Source organism: Cetorhinus maximus, chromosome 20 (genome assembly GCF_964194155.1).
Source record: "Cetorhinus maximus chromosome 20, sCetMax3.hap1.1, whole genome shotgun sequence".
In the NCBI taxonomy this organism is placed as follows: domain Eukaryota; kingdom Metazoa; phylum Chordata; class Chondrichthyes; order Lamniformes; family Cetorhinidae; genus Cetorhinus; species Cetorhinus maximus.
Window position 1 is genome coordinate 10,843,504 of NC_135898.1, and position 17,126 is coordinate 10,860,629.

Here is a 17,126-nt window from a genome sequence, read left to right on the forward strand (position 1 = left end):
TTAGGAATCCTGCACTGAGCAACTCACCTCCTGACTCCCAAAAGTCTGTTCACCATCAGATACATGGCAGAAGTGCGACTGAGTACCCTACACTGGCCTGGTTGAATGTGGCTCCACCGACACAGGAAGCTCAACACAATCCAGGTCAAAGGGACTCGCTTGATCGGAAACCCCATCCAACGTCTTCAACATTCATCCGTTTGCACTGGCACGCAGTGCAAGATGCACTGTGGCAGCTTGCCAGCAAGGTCAAAACAGCCCACTTGATTAGAATTCCAACCACCGCCTTCAACATTTACTCCCCCGTCACTGACACACAGTGGCAGCAGTGTATGCACTGCAGGAACTCACCAAGGCTCCTTAGACAGCACTTTCCAAACCCGCAACCTCTGTCACCAGGAATGACAGGGGCTGTGGGTGCGTGGGAACACCACCACCTGCAAACTCCCCTCCAACTCACACACTATCCTTACTTGGAACTATATTGCTGTTCCTTCACTGTCGCTGAAACTCCCAACATCCTGGAATTCCCTCCCTAACAGCATTGAGAGTGTCCCTACAAAAGATGGACAGTAACAGTTCAAGGCTGTTGACCACCACCACCTCGGGGGCAATTAGGGATGGGCAATAAATTTGGCCTTGCTCACATCCCATGAATGAATAAAAATCTCATCACCCACTCCCTCCGCTGTGGCCAAACATTTCAAACCAAACAAAATGCAAGTTTAATTCTAATTCCTGTAAATAAGAGGTTCAAAGTCTTGTGATTACAGATCACACTCTTGATGTGGATTCCATACAGTTACAAAATAGGAACAATGGGGCTCAATTCAAGTGAATGACTGGATTTTAAGATTTTTGCATGTTTTAAAACTGGAGGCAATCCTGTTTTGACTTTAAGCATGAGCCACAGACTTGCCCTATTTTGTTTATCATCCTCACAAGTACCAGGTGCCACATTTAAAAGTAGTGTCACAAAAATGAATACATTTTTTGCCCTATTCGACTCGAAACGTGAACTCTATTGCTCTCCATAGGTGTTGCCAGATCTCCTTAATGTTTCCAGCACTTTTAATTTCAAATTTCCAACGTCTGCAGTATTTTGCTTTTGCTTGGGGGTTTTCTTTGGCATTTTGGTTTACTGGCTGAGCCTTCAAATCAATTCAATAAAGCATGGGGCAAAACTCGCCAGCTTTGTGTCTACTGGTAGCAGAATGGGGAAAGCAGGTGCCAGGCGCACCCACGTCGGACCACAATTCCAGTTAAGAGCCACTAGAAGGTTTGGGATGGGCATCCGTCCAGATCTGATAGCAGGATGGGGCAGACTCCACTCATCCAGGGGTACATGGGGGCTCTCCAAGAGTGACCACCTCGATTCTGCCAATGATTTGGTGCCTGAAAAAGACTCTCGGGAAAAGGTGTACCAGCCGAGGTTTCACGCTCATGTCTCTGGAGAAGGACTTGAACCCCAATCTTCTGACTCTGAGGTGAGAGTGCTGCACACTGAGCTACAGCTTTGTTGCCGGTACACGTGCACACACGTGTGCTCACAATCACACATTTACATACATGTGAACACACATGCCGTCTCACCTTTTTCGTTCCTCACGCTTTTTTTATGCTTCAGGTCAAAACAGTCCATACAAACGAAGAAACCACACCTCGGGCAGATCCAGTGAAGGTTAAACACCACAGAGTGACAGCTGTCACAGGTTTCTTCCTTCTCTCCAAATGCAGCTTTACAGGCAATGGCCCCTGTGGAACAACAGTTGGTAATTGCACTGCCTGCAACCACACTAAAGACTTGATTTCATACAATATCTGCAGCACGGCAGGTCCTAAATTTAACCTCTGAAACCTGGAGGGAAATCCTGGCATTGCAACTCCTGATTGCTGGCCAGCCAGTCTGGCAAAGGAAGGCTTTATGTGACAACCATGGGTGAGGCTTACAATGAGCTTGCTGCCACTCACAGACTATACTCATGGACACGGAGTGAGCAGTTGGATGATTTACGGGAAGGTTGCAGTGGAACTGTATCCCAGAAGAGACAGTGCCTTGAGGAAGAGGGGCAGGACAAAATATGACAGGAGTACAAACCACAAAGCACTGAAGACCCGGAGAGCACCCCCCACCAACCATGTATATGGTTCACTGATTTGATTGGCACATCCACAAAAATAGGCTTGTCAGCAAACTTGAAGCCGTGGAATAAAAAGGGAAAATAAAATGGCAGTATGGATATGAAGTTGGCTGAGTGACAGCAAACAATCCTGATGCATGGTTGTCATTCAGACTGGAGGAAGGTATTCAATGGGGTTCCCAGGGATCAGTACTTGGACAGCTGCTTTTCTCGATTGATATTAATGGCCTAGGCTTGGGTGTGGAGGGCAGATGACACACGGCTTGTTAGTAATGTGAACAGTAAAGGGATAGTGATAGATCTCTTGAGGTCACATGTTAGTGGAATCGGCAGACATGTAGCAGATAAAATGTAATGTTAGGAAGAACGAAGAGAGGCAACAAAAAAATAAAGGATACAATTCTAAAAGGGGTACACAAAAACAGAGAGGCATGGGGGTATACCTGCACAAATTATTGAAGGCTGAGAGAGCAGTTAAAAAGTCATACAGGATCCTGGTCTTTATAAATAGGAGTATAGATTACAAAAGCAATCAGGTTATGATGAGCCTTCACAAAACACTGGTTTGGCCTCAAGTGGAATATAGTGCCCAATGCTGGACATCACATATTTGGAAGGATGTGCAGACTTTAGAGAGGGTGCAGAAAAGATTTATGAGGATGGTTCCGGGGATTAGGGATTTCAGTTACATGGATAGATTGGAGAAAGAGGGGTTGTTCTCCTTAGAGAACCAAAGCTTGAGAAGATAGACATGTTGAAAATAATGAGGATTCAAGACAGAGTGGATGGAGAGAAACTGTTCCCATTGGCAAAAGGGTCAAGAGCCATAGGACATCAATTAAACAACATTGACAAACTAACTAACAGCAACATGAGGAAAGCATTTTTATGCTGTGAATGGTAAGGATGTGGAATGCACTGCCTGAGAGTGTGGTGGAGCCAGATTCAATCAATGCCTTGACAAGAGAATCGGATCATGTTTTCAAAAGAAAAAATTAGTAGGGCTTTGGTGAAAGGGCAGGAGAGAAGGATGAGCTGAGTTCTTCTTGCACTGAGCTAGCATGACATGATGACCCAAATGGCTTCATTCTGTGTTTCATCATTCTGTGATTTCTAGGATCCCTCTACTACATATGACCCCTTTGAAGAGGAGAGATTTGGCTTAAGTTGCCACTCAGTGCAATCGTTCATAAAAGTCAGGAACCATTATTGTTCCTGACCAATACTCTTACCATCATAGCTTTCGCTGATCTGCTTGAGCAATCTTTGTTCGGCCAGCACAAGGTCACAGAATGGATCGCCCACATGTGTCAAGATATAGGCGGAGGTTTCAGGGTCCAAGACAGTCCCTGTGGCATGAGCCACTGGCTCCAGTGGAGCTTCTTCATTGACCTGGTCTTCTGTGGAGAATCCTTCAACCTTCAGACCTCCATTCCTGCTGACGGACAACCTGGCAAAAGAAACAGAGACAGACAGAGAGACATGTAAGAGGGGACAACTTCTTGGTTGCAAACAGTGAATATTTTTCCCTGAGGTTCTGGGCTAATGCTGGACTATTTCATTAGCAATCCATTCAAATCACATCCCAATATCCAGCACAGTGATATCCAGGGGGCTATTTCAGCACCAAATAACCAAACCTAAGTGTAAAAAAAAACACCAAAATTCCTCCAGTCAATAAATTTATCCAAGAAGTAAAAGAGTCTTGAACTAAACATGATGGAGCAGAAGTGGAAGGACCCAAATGGTTCACATTTGCTTCAACAAATTCTTTCAAATGATCATTGAGCAACAATCTGACTTTTTGCTTGTTAAGGCCTTGTCAAGGTTATTCATGATGAGCTTACAACAGCTACATGGTGAGCGACTCACTTCACCTCGGGTTTAGTCTTGGTCAGTTGCATAGATGGGACCATGTTGTGCTGCAGCTGTGGCACAAATCAAGCAGCACCCGTGTTCAATGAGCTCCATTAACTGCCAAAACAGCAATACCTCATTTTTAAAATCCTCATCCTTCTTTACAAATCCCTCCATGGCCTCTGCCCGCCCTATCTCTGTAACATCCTCCAGCCTCAAATCTGCCCACGATCCCACCAAGATATCTGCACTGCTCTAATTCTGGCCTCATAGGCACAGCCAATTTTCATCATCCACCATTGTTGTCCATCTTATTAATGCCAAGGTTCTGACCACCGGAACTCCATCCCTAAACTTGTATACACTCCTTCAAATCCACATTTTTGTCCAAGCTTTTGGTGAAATTTTCAAATATCTCCTACGTGGCTCAATGTCAAATTGAAAATGCTCCTGTGAAGCACCTTGGGACATTTGGGGACATTTTACAATGTGAAAGGTGCCTTATAAATACAAGGTTGTGTTCAGTGGAAAATATTTGTGCAAGGTAGCATGAGCGGCATGGGCAATGGCAGATACATTGCTGTATAGCTGAGGAACAGAATGGGTGTAGTGAGTAGCAATCATAATTGATAAAATTCTGACTGAAACTTATACAACTCTTTATGTACCTCATATTTCTTTGTGTGAAATACCTGCGGAGATGCATGAACCTGCAGGAAGAGGATAGTGGAGGGAAATCTTGTCCCTTTCTAGTGCGACTCGGCCAGCAATCACGGCAGCGAGGGATGTTGGTGAAAAGTTCAGTGCAGGGGACATCTTGGAGGAAGGAATCTCCTGCGCTCTTGATAAGCATGGGCAATGGCACATCCGATTGATCTACATAACACACGAGAAAAGGCAGTAACAGCAATGCTGGCAGTAGCAACATTTCTCACCATTCACAAATGAGTCCAGTTTCAAAAAAAATCAAGGTCAATTTCCAGGTGGATTCTCCACAATATCAGTGGAAACATGGTTTCTCTATCTTTTCTGTGGTTTCTGCACCAAGGTAAAGTTGGATGAATGAGGACAAACCCCTCAGCCCCATGGAAATGCTCTCTTCTCCTCCCCACAACCATTTGCTGTGATAAACAGACTAGCCCTCATGGTTCAATGGATTGAACTATCACCTGATGCAGCATTAGCCACAAGGAGCAGAGAGATGCCCATGTCTCCATCCCATGGACAGTCCGAATTCACGTCCACAGAACATGAAGCTAGATATGCCCTCAGCACCCCTGCACATCAGGTTGCCAACTCTCCAGGATTATCTGGGAGTCTTCAGCAATGAAAGATTCATCACCAGATCACTTCTGCAAGCAATTTTGTGGGTTAGGAAAATCACTCAAGTGTTTACCATAAAAAATAGCCGGTTTTCCATTTATTCTGAGAACTGTGGTGATATGTGTATATTTTATATTTTTGTGTTTATATATATATTTTGTGTAGGTAAGGGTAAGCTGTGCCTGTCTGTGTCCAGGGTTAATCAAAGGCCAGGTTGTTGGAGTCAGATTGTCTGTAGAATCTAAGGAATGAAAGACAAAAGGTGTCATCTTGCATTTTATAATAAGGCCTTATGGCGAGTGTTAACTTATATGGAAAAAGAGTAGATCTGAAATTAGCATTAGGGATAAGTTTTGAAATTGATTGGTAGCTGTTGCATTTCAAAGAAGTCTCAAAGGTTAAAAAAAGAACATTTGCATTTTACAGGAGATTTGTGAGTAAACAGGGACAGGCGTTTTAAATTTTATTGACCCGATACAGAGGTAAAATAGGAACGTGGAAAGTTTTGATATTTGAGAACCTGAGTTTTCAAAGAGGTATTTAAAGACAATGGGGAACTAAGATGAAAGGGGTGATAAGGTGTTTATGAAAGCGGGGTTTCAGCTGCCAAAGTTGCTGTGGGAGAAGTCCTACTGAAGGCCAAATCTGCTGTTTAGGAGTCTGCTGAAAAGCGGCGAAAATCTTTCAATTGAAGAAATCAACTCAGTTTTGGACCAGGAGAATATTTGTCCTGAGAAACGGTTTGTTTTAAATCTCCCTTTGGAAAACTCACATCAGCATGGATTTGTTCTGAGAAGTCGTGGATTATACTTCTGTTTAAAGTGAAAGCACTTTCTCAGTTTGGGTACGATTTCCTGGCTTTTATGGTTAAGAATCTATACGGGCTGTTGCCAAAGAGATAGTTTGATTGTATAACTTTAATAAAGCATTTTGGGGGTTATTTTGTAAGATTTCTTTATAACTGTGCATCTTTTAACTTGAGCAAAAACAAAAAAAGCTGGAAAAACTCAACAGGTCTGACAGCATCTGAGGAGAGGAATACAGTTAATGTTAATGTTTCGAGTCCGATGACTCTTCATCAGAACTAAGGAAATATAGAAATGAGGTGAAATATAAGCTGGTTGGGGGGGGAGGTGGAGGGGGGGGGTGGGACAGGTGGAGCTGGATAGAGGGCCAGTGATAGGTGGAGGCAAAGAAGAGATTGCCAAAGATGTCATAGACAAAAGGACAAAGAGGTGTTGATGGTTGGTGATATTATCTAAGAAATGTGCTAATAGGTGACATTAAGGGTAGAAAGCAGGACAAACAAGGTACAGATAGCCCTAGTGGAGGTGGGGTGGGGGGAAGGGATCGAAATGAGCTAAAAGGTGGAGATAAAACAATAGATCGAAATAAATTTAAAAATAGGTGGGAAAAGAAAAATATATTTTTAAAATTATAAATGATTGGAAAAAGGTGGATCAGAAAGGGGGTGGGGATGGAGGAGAGAGTTCATGATCTGAAGTTGTTGAACTCAATATTCAGTCCGGAAGGCTGTAAAGTGCCTAGTCGGAAGATGAGGTGCTGTTCCTCCAGTTTGCATTGAGCTTCACTGGAACATTGCAGCAGGCCAAGGATGGACATGTGGGCATGAGAGCAGGGTGGAGTGTTGAAATGGCAAGCGACAGGGAGGTCTGGGTCATGCTTGCGGACAGACCGAAGATGTTCTGCAAAGCGGTCACCCAGTCTGCGTTTGGTCTCTCCAATGTAGAGGAAACCGCATTGGGAGCAGCGAATGCAGTAGACTAAATTGAGGGAAATGCAAATGAAGTGCTGCTTCACTTGATAGGAGCGTTTGGGCCCTTGGATGGTGAGGAGGGGGAACTAAAGGGGCAGGTGTTACATCTTCTGCGGTTGCATGGGAAGGTGCCGTGGGAGGGGGTTGAGGTGTAGGGGGTGACGGAGGAGTGGACCAGGGTGTCCCGGAGAGAACGATTTTGTGTTCAGGTTTTATTTTTTTTTGCCTTTTCTTTCAATAAACATTTGAATTCTTCAGCCTTTAATAGTTATCACTGGAGTCCTGTGCTTCTCTGTTCAGAAGCTTTCCCTCCTCATTTACAAAAATAAATTACGATCAACTGAGACAGATTTCAGCCTGAGACCTGACTAGTTCAACCTTAACTTTAGCTGCAGTCGCTACAGAACCTCCATTTATTTAAGTAGTATCAGAGATGGGGGAAAGCAGCACCTGACTAAGAAGGTCATTTGATGCTGATGCAACCTCCAGGACTGTGTCCAACCAGAGTTGGCAATGATATTACTTAAATGAAGAACGGCTGTAGAATTCAGAAGGACAGAGGGGTCGAGGTGTTCTTGTGCATGAGGCACAAAAAGTTAGTATGCAGGTACAGCAAGTAATTAAGAAGGCTAATGGAATGTTATCCTTTATTATGAAAGGAATTGAACATAAAAGTAAGGATGTTATGCTTCAGTGGCACAGAGCATTGGTGAGGCCACATCTCGAATACTGTGTGCAGCTTTGGTCACCTTATTTAAGCAAGGATTTAACTGCATTGGAGGCGGTTCAGAGGAGGTTTACTATATTGATACGTGGAATGAGTGGGTTGTCTTATGAGGAAAGGTTGGACAGACTGGGCTTGTTTCCACTGGAGTTTAGAAGAGCGAGGGGTGACTTGATTGAAGAATACAAAATCCTGAACGGTACTGACAAGATGGATGTGGAAAGGATGTTTCCTTCCGTTGGTAAGTCCAGAACCAAAATTAGGGGCCGCCCTTTTAGGACAGAGATGATGAAAATATTTCTCTCTCAGAGGGTTGTGTGACTTTGGAACTCTGCCTCAGAAGGTGGTGGAGGCAGGGTCATGAATAATTTTAAGGCCAAGGTATATAGATTCTCGTTAGGCAAGGGAATCAAAAGTGATCATGGGTAGATGGGGATGTAGAACTTGAAACACAAACAGATCAGCCAGGATCTTATTAAATGGCGGAGCAGGCTCAAGGGCCAAATGGCCTACTTCTGCTCCTATCTCATATGCTCATATATACTGGACTAGAAGAGAGTAATCAATCAACATTCCCGTTCTCTATCCAGTGACAACTGTAGTAAAGTAAATATCCTGCAAAAACACACCAGTTCCTGAAGATACATGAAACCCTGATCCAACACAGGTTAGACAAAGACAGAGAGTGAAAAATAAACAGGAAAGACAATTTATTACATATTACACAAATCACTCAAAGCATCTTAGTAAGCCCATTAAAAAAAAACAAAGCCCTGGAGGTCCACTTTTCAAGGGATGAATTGAAAAGAAGAGGGTCGTGTTAAACTTGTCTTGGACCTTTCTGAAACTACACTGAAATGTGGTGCACAATTCTAGTCTTCACATCATAAAAAAGATATGGCGAAAATGCAAAAAAGTTCTATTTTACAAGATTGAGAGGTTATACCTATCAGGAACAATTGAACCTGCTGGGGCTTTATCTCCAGCAAAGAAATGACTGAGTGAATGACTAAATTGAGATCGTCAACAACCATTTTGATCGGGTAGATATGGAGAAGATAATTTTATTTGTCAAGACCAGAATGAGGGACCAAAATATCAGATTTTGAGTGCTAAATCCAATAGGGAATATTCTGGTGTTGGACCTTTGCCCAGAGAGTGGTGAGAATGTGGAACTCTACCACTGAGAGGGGTTGGGGTGAAAAGAAGCATTTCAGGGGAAGCTAAACATGAAGGAGAATGGAAGAACAAGTCGGTGAGTCAGATAAAGTAGGGTTGAACGAGGTGCATGTAGAGCACAAACACAGAAATGGACCAGTTGGCTGAATGGCCTGTCTTTTATGTAACTCGAAATCATAAAAACAAAAAATTCTCAACACCATACCATTGCAACATACCGTTCTGAACATGGCCATTTTCTTTGTCCAGCTTTCTGCTCAGAGTTCGATCTCCTCTCAGTTCTTCGTCCTCCTTGCTGCTGTTTTTCACCTTCTCCTCCAAGGCTTGACCTGACTTGTGCTGGTCTGCAAGCTTGCCTTCTCGCCTTGTCCTAAGCCAGTGTCTATTCTCTGCCAGGTCACTATACTCACTGTCACAGCTCATTTTGGCTGCTAGCCTCTTAATGCTTTCTTCCTTCTGATTTGAATTATTTAGCAAGGCAGCAGGTTCCATCTCTAGCCCTTTGGGAACAGTATGTCCTGAAAGTGTCTCATTTTCATCGCCATGACTTTCTTGTTGCTTCCTCGTGTTGTCTTGTGCTGAATGCCGGGTGAGCCACGCTTTCTTCAGCTTTGTGTGGCAATTGTGCAGGTTGGACCGCAAAGATGGCCCAGCACTCGAAGTATTCTGGCTGGACAGCTGCTTGACCAGAGAAACACTGGGTGGTAGTATTTCTGGTAAATTCATGTCCTTTTTTACACTATTGGTCCTCATCTCCAAAGCAGAATGCAAACACTCATTGGAGAGTTTCTTGGAACAGGGGGTTTCTGTTCTGGATGCCTTGTACTTTTTGGGTGTGTAGTAATCCATGGGACTGGTTACTTGACTAATTCTTTTGGTGTTTAAGGTATCACTTAAAGGAGATAAATTGTCTTTATAGCGTCCCAAACCTTGATTGCTTTGCATGGGGGTAGGGGTGGGTGAGCTGGAGAGACATTGGTTATTAAAAGAAGTGCAGCCAGTGTTTGCCTCCTGATGTATGTTCCTGTTAACCTCAGTCCTGGTGTACGTGCCTTTGTTTATCTTTGCACCTAATTCCATCTGTGGGACTAGTGTAATTTGTTTTGCAGATGGTTGAGGGCAGGGTGTAGTGGGTATTTGATTACAAACGTAAGTTTTGTTTGAAATACCAGAAAAGTCACTTGTTTCCTCAGGCTCCAGTCTTCCATGTTTGCAATTTTCATTGGAATCTATGTTCATATCATCTTTTGGAATTTTAGTTAATGTGGGAGCCTTCAACGTTGGCATTATCAATGAGTGCTGCCCGGGGTGATGTACCTCCACTGGTGCAGCAAGTAGAGGTAAAGCTTGGACTTTGGCCAGGTCACATTTATCTTCAAGGTAACCACAACTCAAGTCTTGAAAGGTCTCTTTACTGTCTAATGAATTCCGCTGAAGCATTGAAAGGGATGTTTTATATTGGACATCGTGATCTTTCATCTTCTGGGCAGTTTCTCTTGGCAGTCTACGCAAGGACGACTGTTGTAGAATGGTATCATCAGCTGCTGAATACAAGGAAGTTGCTTCTAAATTTAAATCTCTTTGCACTCCGTCATTGGCAAACAGTTGGTGTTGAGTGTTAAGTTCTACCTTGCTGGCAAAATTGGAAGTGTATTTCAACAATGTCAAGTCCAAAGCAGAAGTGGAGCACACTTTACTGTTCCAAGATGGCCTGGGATTTGGAGAGACTGAATGATGCTCTCCAGATTTGGTCTTCTGCTCATTCCTCAGGGCCAATGAGAGTGGCTTCATGTCTCTGGTCTCTGCCACCATAATTGAGTTGTCTCTCTTACCATTTCTCGCTTCCATTGGGTCATGAGAACCAAGGTTCTGTTTGAACAGGTATTTGTTACACAGCTGGACCTCTGATACTGGCTGAATGTCAGCTTTTGAACCTAGAGTACTTTGGACTTTCAGACTATGTGGAAAGGGATGTAAAAAATCCCCACACAACTTGGTGCCATTCATATCTCTAGAAGAGAAATTACATTGTTACTTCACAGATGACAACTTTCTTACAGTTACAGTGCTTAGTGCTGTTTTACAACTTCTATAAGGTGTGGTCTCTGTGACATAAGCGCATCATCAGCTTCTCTCCACTTTGCCCTGACTGGTACAAGGGTAGTGCAGGGATCAAAGCTGTAATACCCCTTGATTAAGTGGTTAATTTCCCCACTAACCCATTTGAGGAGCTGCCACTTTTGACTCTTGTTATTGTTTGGAAGCCAGTATACCTGACTCCATTTCTACCCCCAAGTCATTTTGCAAGAATATTTTGGTGTGGCAGTCTTTTTTATTCATTCATGGGATGTGGGCATTGCTGGCTAGGCCAGCATTTATTGCCCATCCCTAATTGCCCTTGCTCAAAGGGCATGTAAGAGTCAACCACATTGCTCTGGATTTGGAGTCACATCTAGACCAGACCAGGCAAAGACAGCAGGTTTCCTTCCCTAAAGAACATTAGTGAACCAGATAGATTTTTACAACAATCGATAATGGTTTCATGGCCATCATTAGACTTCAAATTCCACAATTTGCTGTGGTGGGATTCAAAACTAGGTCCCCAGAGCATTACCCTGGGTCCCTGGATTACTAGTCCAGTGAAAATACCACTAAGCCCTGTAAAGTCTTCTGCTTATTTTGATGCCTTTCACTGGACAGCAGATCACTAAAGGCTAATCCAGGATAGAATTCAAACCCTGAATACGAAGCAGATTTCCCCTCTCCCTGACAACCTCAGATAGCTACCTATCCATGGGTCCTATATTCTCTGGAGTTTAGAAGAATGAAAGGTGATGTCATTGAAAAGTAAATAATTCTTAGAGTCTTGACAGGCTAAATAATGGACAGTATAGAACTAGTGGTAAGAGTCTGAGAATGAGGGTTCAATCATTTAGGACTAAGATGACAAGGAATTTCTAACCACTTAAACATTTTCAGATGGCAGCTGTTGCTAATAATGCTGTAGTTCCCATTTACATCGCCTCCAGACCTATCTTTTGTTTTGTTTTTTGACTTATCCCACCACCATCTTCTTTTGCCTTGCACCAAAATCCCTTGTCATTCAATCTGCCGTGTCTTCCACTCTATAACAGACCTTTCCTTTTGTTCTTTCCTCCCCCTTCTCCTTTCCCTCCTTTTTTACTTGTTTAAAATCTGTTATCTCTCTATCTTGGTTCTGATGAAAGGTCATAGAGCTGAAACATTAATTTCAGACACCGCCTGATTTGCTGACCAAATCTAGCATTTTGTTTTTATGGTTCTTTTTTTTGGTGGAGGGCAGTTTCAAGAGGGAGTTGAGATCAGAAGATACAGCTGAGTGAATGCCTTTGATTTTCTACACAAGTCCATGAGCTCTGCCATTTACAGCCCAAAATGAGGATGAGCAGAGTGGAGCCAAGAGGGACCCAGTTTGGTGGCTTGTGAAGAAATGCTTATACAGCCTTGAAATAGCAGACTGCTTCAGCCAAGGAAAGGAAGCGACACAGCTTGAGGTATACTGACAAACAAACCAGCAGGCATACAGCTGGTCAATTGCCATGCTGATTCAGCCTGAGAACCTTCAAATAAGGCTTGAGGAAGTGGACGCTACAACAGAGTGAGTAATGGCAGACGCATTAGAGGGGGAAAAAAACACAATGTAGACTAAGTCCAATGAGGTATTGAGGATAATTTTGACTTTAAATGATAAAACCTACAATATCAGCTCAGACTTATTTAACAGCTTTCCCAATTGAAGTCAACAGAAACAAGGTTCAGCATATGTATTTAACAGGCTGATCAACCAATACATTGAACAAATAAATCAATGAAGACCCTAAGCATCATCCAAAGTCATAATTGAGTCTAAATATATGTAACGAAAAGGGAAGCTTGTGAAATAGATCAACTGGTCTGAACCAAGTTCCCTGAAACAAAAATTCTACTTACTCTTGGTAAAAATAAGTGGAACGTGCTTTTGAACTTGAAGCTGCCAAGAGCTCCTTACTGTTTGATTTGCTGGCAAACTGTCCACCAGCTGGTTGATTGTCAGCAATTTGATTCTGGTATTGATGGAAGTACCATGGGTTCAGAAGGCCCTGTTCAACAGATCACAGGCAAGCATGTCATCATTCATTTCCACTGAGTTTTGCAATGTAATGAATCAATCCATCAGTCAGTAGCAGGGTCAAAGTGCCTCATGGAACTTTTTTCAGCTTTTACTGAAGCACTTGATCTCATGTCAGCAAGAGTGTCTTACACAACATAAAATTACACAATGTACAGTCCATTCAACCCACCATTCTATGCTGGTATTCACGCTCCACTTGAGCCCCCTTCATCCTTCCTCATCCAACTCTCAGGATTGGAGTTGCCCTCATTTATTCATCCAGCTTCCACTTCTATGCATTGAAACTATTCAGCTTAACTCCATGCGGCAGCTCCACATTTTAACCACTCTCTGGGTGAAGATATTCCTCCTGAATTCCCTGCTGGATTTATGACTATCTTATATTTATGACCTTTGAACTCCCCTAAAGTAAAAATACTCAGTCTACTCTGTCAAAACTTTCTCTAATTCGACAAGACCACTACAGTATTAGGTCACCCCCACCGCCCCCACCCCCCCCCCAGCTTTCTCTTTTCTCTGCCCTGACAGATATAACGGCACAGAGTGACAATACGGTGACAAGGAACAATGTTTCATTTGAAGCCAGAGCAGTTTGTTTTTTCCACTGGTTTTCACTCCATGATCATGTATGCAAGCATCACTGGATAATGACCAGGAATGTGCTTTGACTAATTTCTCCCTTTCTAGCTGAGACTAATTGCATTGCGGCCGAATATCTTTGCAGCACAGTCAGTGAATTTAGCATAGGCTGCACATGGAAACTGGACCAGATAATTCATTCAACTGAAGCCCCGAGGCATCTGAGCTGGAAATGAGAGCGCCCTCAGGATTATTTGCAGAAAAGGCCAGTTCTTGTGTGTCCCAGCCAACATATATCCCTCAAACAACATGATTGAAAACACATTATCCAGTTATTTATTTCACTGCTGCATATGGGATCGTGCTGTACATACATTGGCTACCAAGTTTTCTCACATTATATAAGTGACTGCACTTCGACAAATACTTCATTGGTTATGATCTATTGTGTTCAAGGATGGTGCAACAGAAAGGAGGCTTCATTCCTTAATGTTGAGAGAATAGAGTATTGGGAATGTCATATGATTATTTTACCAAGTACACAGCCCCTTTAGACTTTGCTCCTGCATTCTAAAATCTGTTTACAAATGATTCCACCCACTAGTGATCTCTTTGTGACAGTGTTTTGCCTCCCTCTACTACCTGTTATTGCCTTCCTCCCTCCTTGTTTTCATTGTCATGTTGGGTTCCACCACAAATCTGATTTTGTCTGTCAGATCCTGACCGATTCTGTGCATTTCCAACATTTTGTTTTTTTTTCCCCCCAAATATATAAAAGTTGGCAGAGTACAAATACTAACCATATTGATAGTGCTTTGCTCATTCACATAACCCTGATGAGGGACTGGCAACCTTGGCTCCGAGTGGATGTCCATGTTCACATTTTGCCACATCATGGGATAGGGATTGAGCTGCCCATACGCTGTGGTGAGTTGGGCCTGGCTGGAGGCCTGGAGATGCTTTGGATGATAACAACTGTAAGCAGAAAGCTGAGGTCCAAGACTGCTGCTGTATGCGGAGTCCAACTGAGGTTTTATGGTAAACACGGAGGAGAGAGATGATGGATTTCCACTGGGTAGGTTGGCGCTTAAGTGTGGAAAATTAGTATTTAAATGTGAATAGCTGCTCGCTCCCATGCCCGTGCTCACATGCGAAGCAAGCATAGGGCTACAAACGGCACTGGATACAGCTGAAGAGTAAAGTGGATGCCATGTGCCCTCCAACACTCTGGATGCATTGTATGATGACAATGGATCATTCTTGTTCAACAATAATGTCTTCTCTGATGTATCAGCTGTGTTGGCTTCAGGTAAAGGGAGTTGCAAGTTCTGCTGGGAACTCAGTCTCAACTGCAGACTGTCAATGGAAGTTGTAGAAACTTTACAAAGTGCATCTCTGGCATTCCCCTCTTCTTGGCCAGGTGATTTATTACAACCTGAGTGACTCAGTAAACTCAACAATCCTTTTGATTCAACATTTGAACAGTGCAACACTTGACCTGCAAATGAAGATTGCAAAGGGCCTTTCATGATGTCCATTTTTTGATCATCTTGCCCAGTAATTAATGTATGACTATCTCTCCAGTTCTCATTCTTTGGATTATACATGGGCAATGTCACTGGTGACTTTTCAATGTCTTCCAGGTGGTTCCGAAATGTCATTGAGTTTTTATGAATGGACATGTTGTCATCACCTGTCCAAGAAGATTGCACCAATCTGTTTTCACTTCTGCAACAATTTGGCTTCAATTCCACTAGGCCATCATTATTCTTCTTTCCTGCAAACTCTTGGGATAATGATGCCATATTTTCCACAAATTGTTCTTCTTGTGGAGAAGTTTTAGACTGGTTTCTGTCATCACATAATACCCGTCCCATCTCCTCCATTTGTTTGTGGAGTTCATGTCGAGGCAATGGTATTTCCTTTCTATCCAGTTGCTTGGTGTCCAGCGGAACTTGCATGTTGCCATTTTCTAGTCTTGCATCAGAATTATGGCATGTTCTTGGCAGCTTTGCTAAGTTGATATCACTTCCCTCATTGTGGTTCAACTTCCTCTTGTGATTTTTCATCTCTGCTTCTTCAGAAGATATATTGCCTGGGAAAAGGAAAGTGAGTATTAAAACACGCAGTATCTTTACAGCTGTTCAAACACTTGGCACTCAACTGCTTCTGTATCTTAAAAGCAAAATACCGCAGATGCTGGGAATCTGAAACAAAAACACAGAATGCTGGAATAATTCAGCAGGACTAGCAGCACCTGTGGAGAGAGAAACAGGGTTGATGTTTCAAGTCCGTGTGACCCTTCTTCAGCTCTGAAGAAGGGTCATTCAGACTCGAAATGTCAACTCTGTTTCTCTCTTCACAGATGCTGCTAGACCTGCTGAGTTTTTCTAGCATTTTCTGTTTTTACCTCTGTACCTTGGCAGGTAAATGAATTGTGCTATCATCCCAGCCAGGATTCCATGCTTCATCGAAGCAGTTTCGGCTTAGCCAACCTCAGGCAGGTTATTAGCCTCGTGCACATCCCTGATTTTTATTTTTCAACCATTAGCGACCATGTCTTCAGCTCTAAACTCTGAATGCCCTCGCTCAGCCATGATCTTATTGAATGGCAGGGCTTGAGGGGCTGAATGGCCTATTCCTGCTCCTATTTCTTATGTTCTTATGTCACCTTCTCCACCTCTTTCTGCTCCTTTTAAGATGATCCTTGAAACGTATCTCTTGGACCAAGCTTTTGCAATATCTCTTTCTGTGGCACAGTGTCAAATTTTGACAGACAATTGTTATTGTGAATCACCTTGGTTTTACTGTCTGGAATGCAATGCCTCAAATTAAAAGTTCTCATTCTTGGTGTTCAAATCCCTCCACGGCCTTGGCCTTTCATGTCTCAGTAACCTTCTCCAGCCCTACAACTCTGAGTTCTCTGCGCACCTCCAATTCTGGCCACTTGTGCATCTGCAATTTTCATCACGCCACCATTGGAAGCTAGCTATACCTTCAGTTGCTTAGGTCCCAAGCTCTGGAATTCCCTCCTTATACCTCTCTGCCTCTCTACTTTTCTTTCTTCTTTAAGGGCATGCCTTAAAACCTACCTCTTTGACCAAGCTTTTAGTCATCTGCCCTAATATCTCCTTATGTGGCTCGGTGTCAAATTTAATTTGATGACAATCTGCAGTGTGCCTTGGTCATTTTATTGTGACACTACATAAATGCAACTTGTTGATAAGATAACATGTTATTGATTCACAATGGCTCCTATGTTGTTGGGAATGTGAAGAAGGTGGCGGGGAGCAGCATTTTCCCTCCTTAGATTCACGTTCTGGAATTTGATCCATTACCTTTGGGAATCAAATGTTTACAAAGCACCTGCCCTCAGGATATTGAATTTGTGAGGTA

At 43.0% G+C, this 17,126-nt stretch overlaps 1 protein-coding gene across 9 annotated transcripts in view; it reads right to left on the reverse strand.

Annotated features, from left to right (window-relative positions):
* LOC144694842 (uncharacterized) overlaps window positions 1-17,126 on the reverse strand; it is a 70,021-nt gene that overhangs the window by 27,491 nt on the left and 25,404 nt on the right. For 8 of the 9 annotated variants that reach the window (XR_013579834.1, XM_078565474.1, XM_078565476.1 and 5 more), the window contains 6 exons: window positions 14,531-15,825; window positions 12,971-13,119; window positions 9,220-11,012; window positions 4,667-4,874; window positions 3,374-3,591; window positions 1,594-1,755 (listed from right to left, as the gene is read on the reverse strand). Coding sequence is in view for 8 of the 9 variants with exons in the window: in XM_078565474.1 (XP_078421600.1) it covers window positions 1,594-1,755; window positions 3,374-3,591; window positions 4,667-4,874; window positions 9,220-11,012; window positions 12,971-13,119; window positions 14,531-15,825 (3,825 nt within the window). In the remaining variant the exon portion in view is untranslated. The remainder of the gene's footprint in view (window positions 1-1,593; window positions 1,756-3,373; window positions 3,592-4,666; window positions 4,875-9,219; window positions 11,013-12,970; window positions 13,120-14,530; window positions 15,826-17,126) is intronic. The other variant, XM_078565477.1, reaches the window with a different exon arrangement.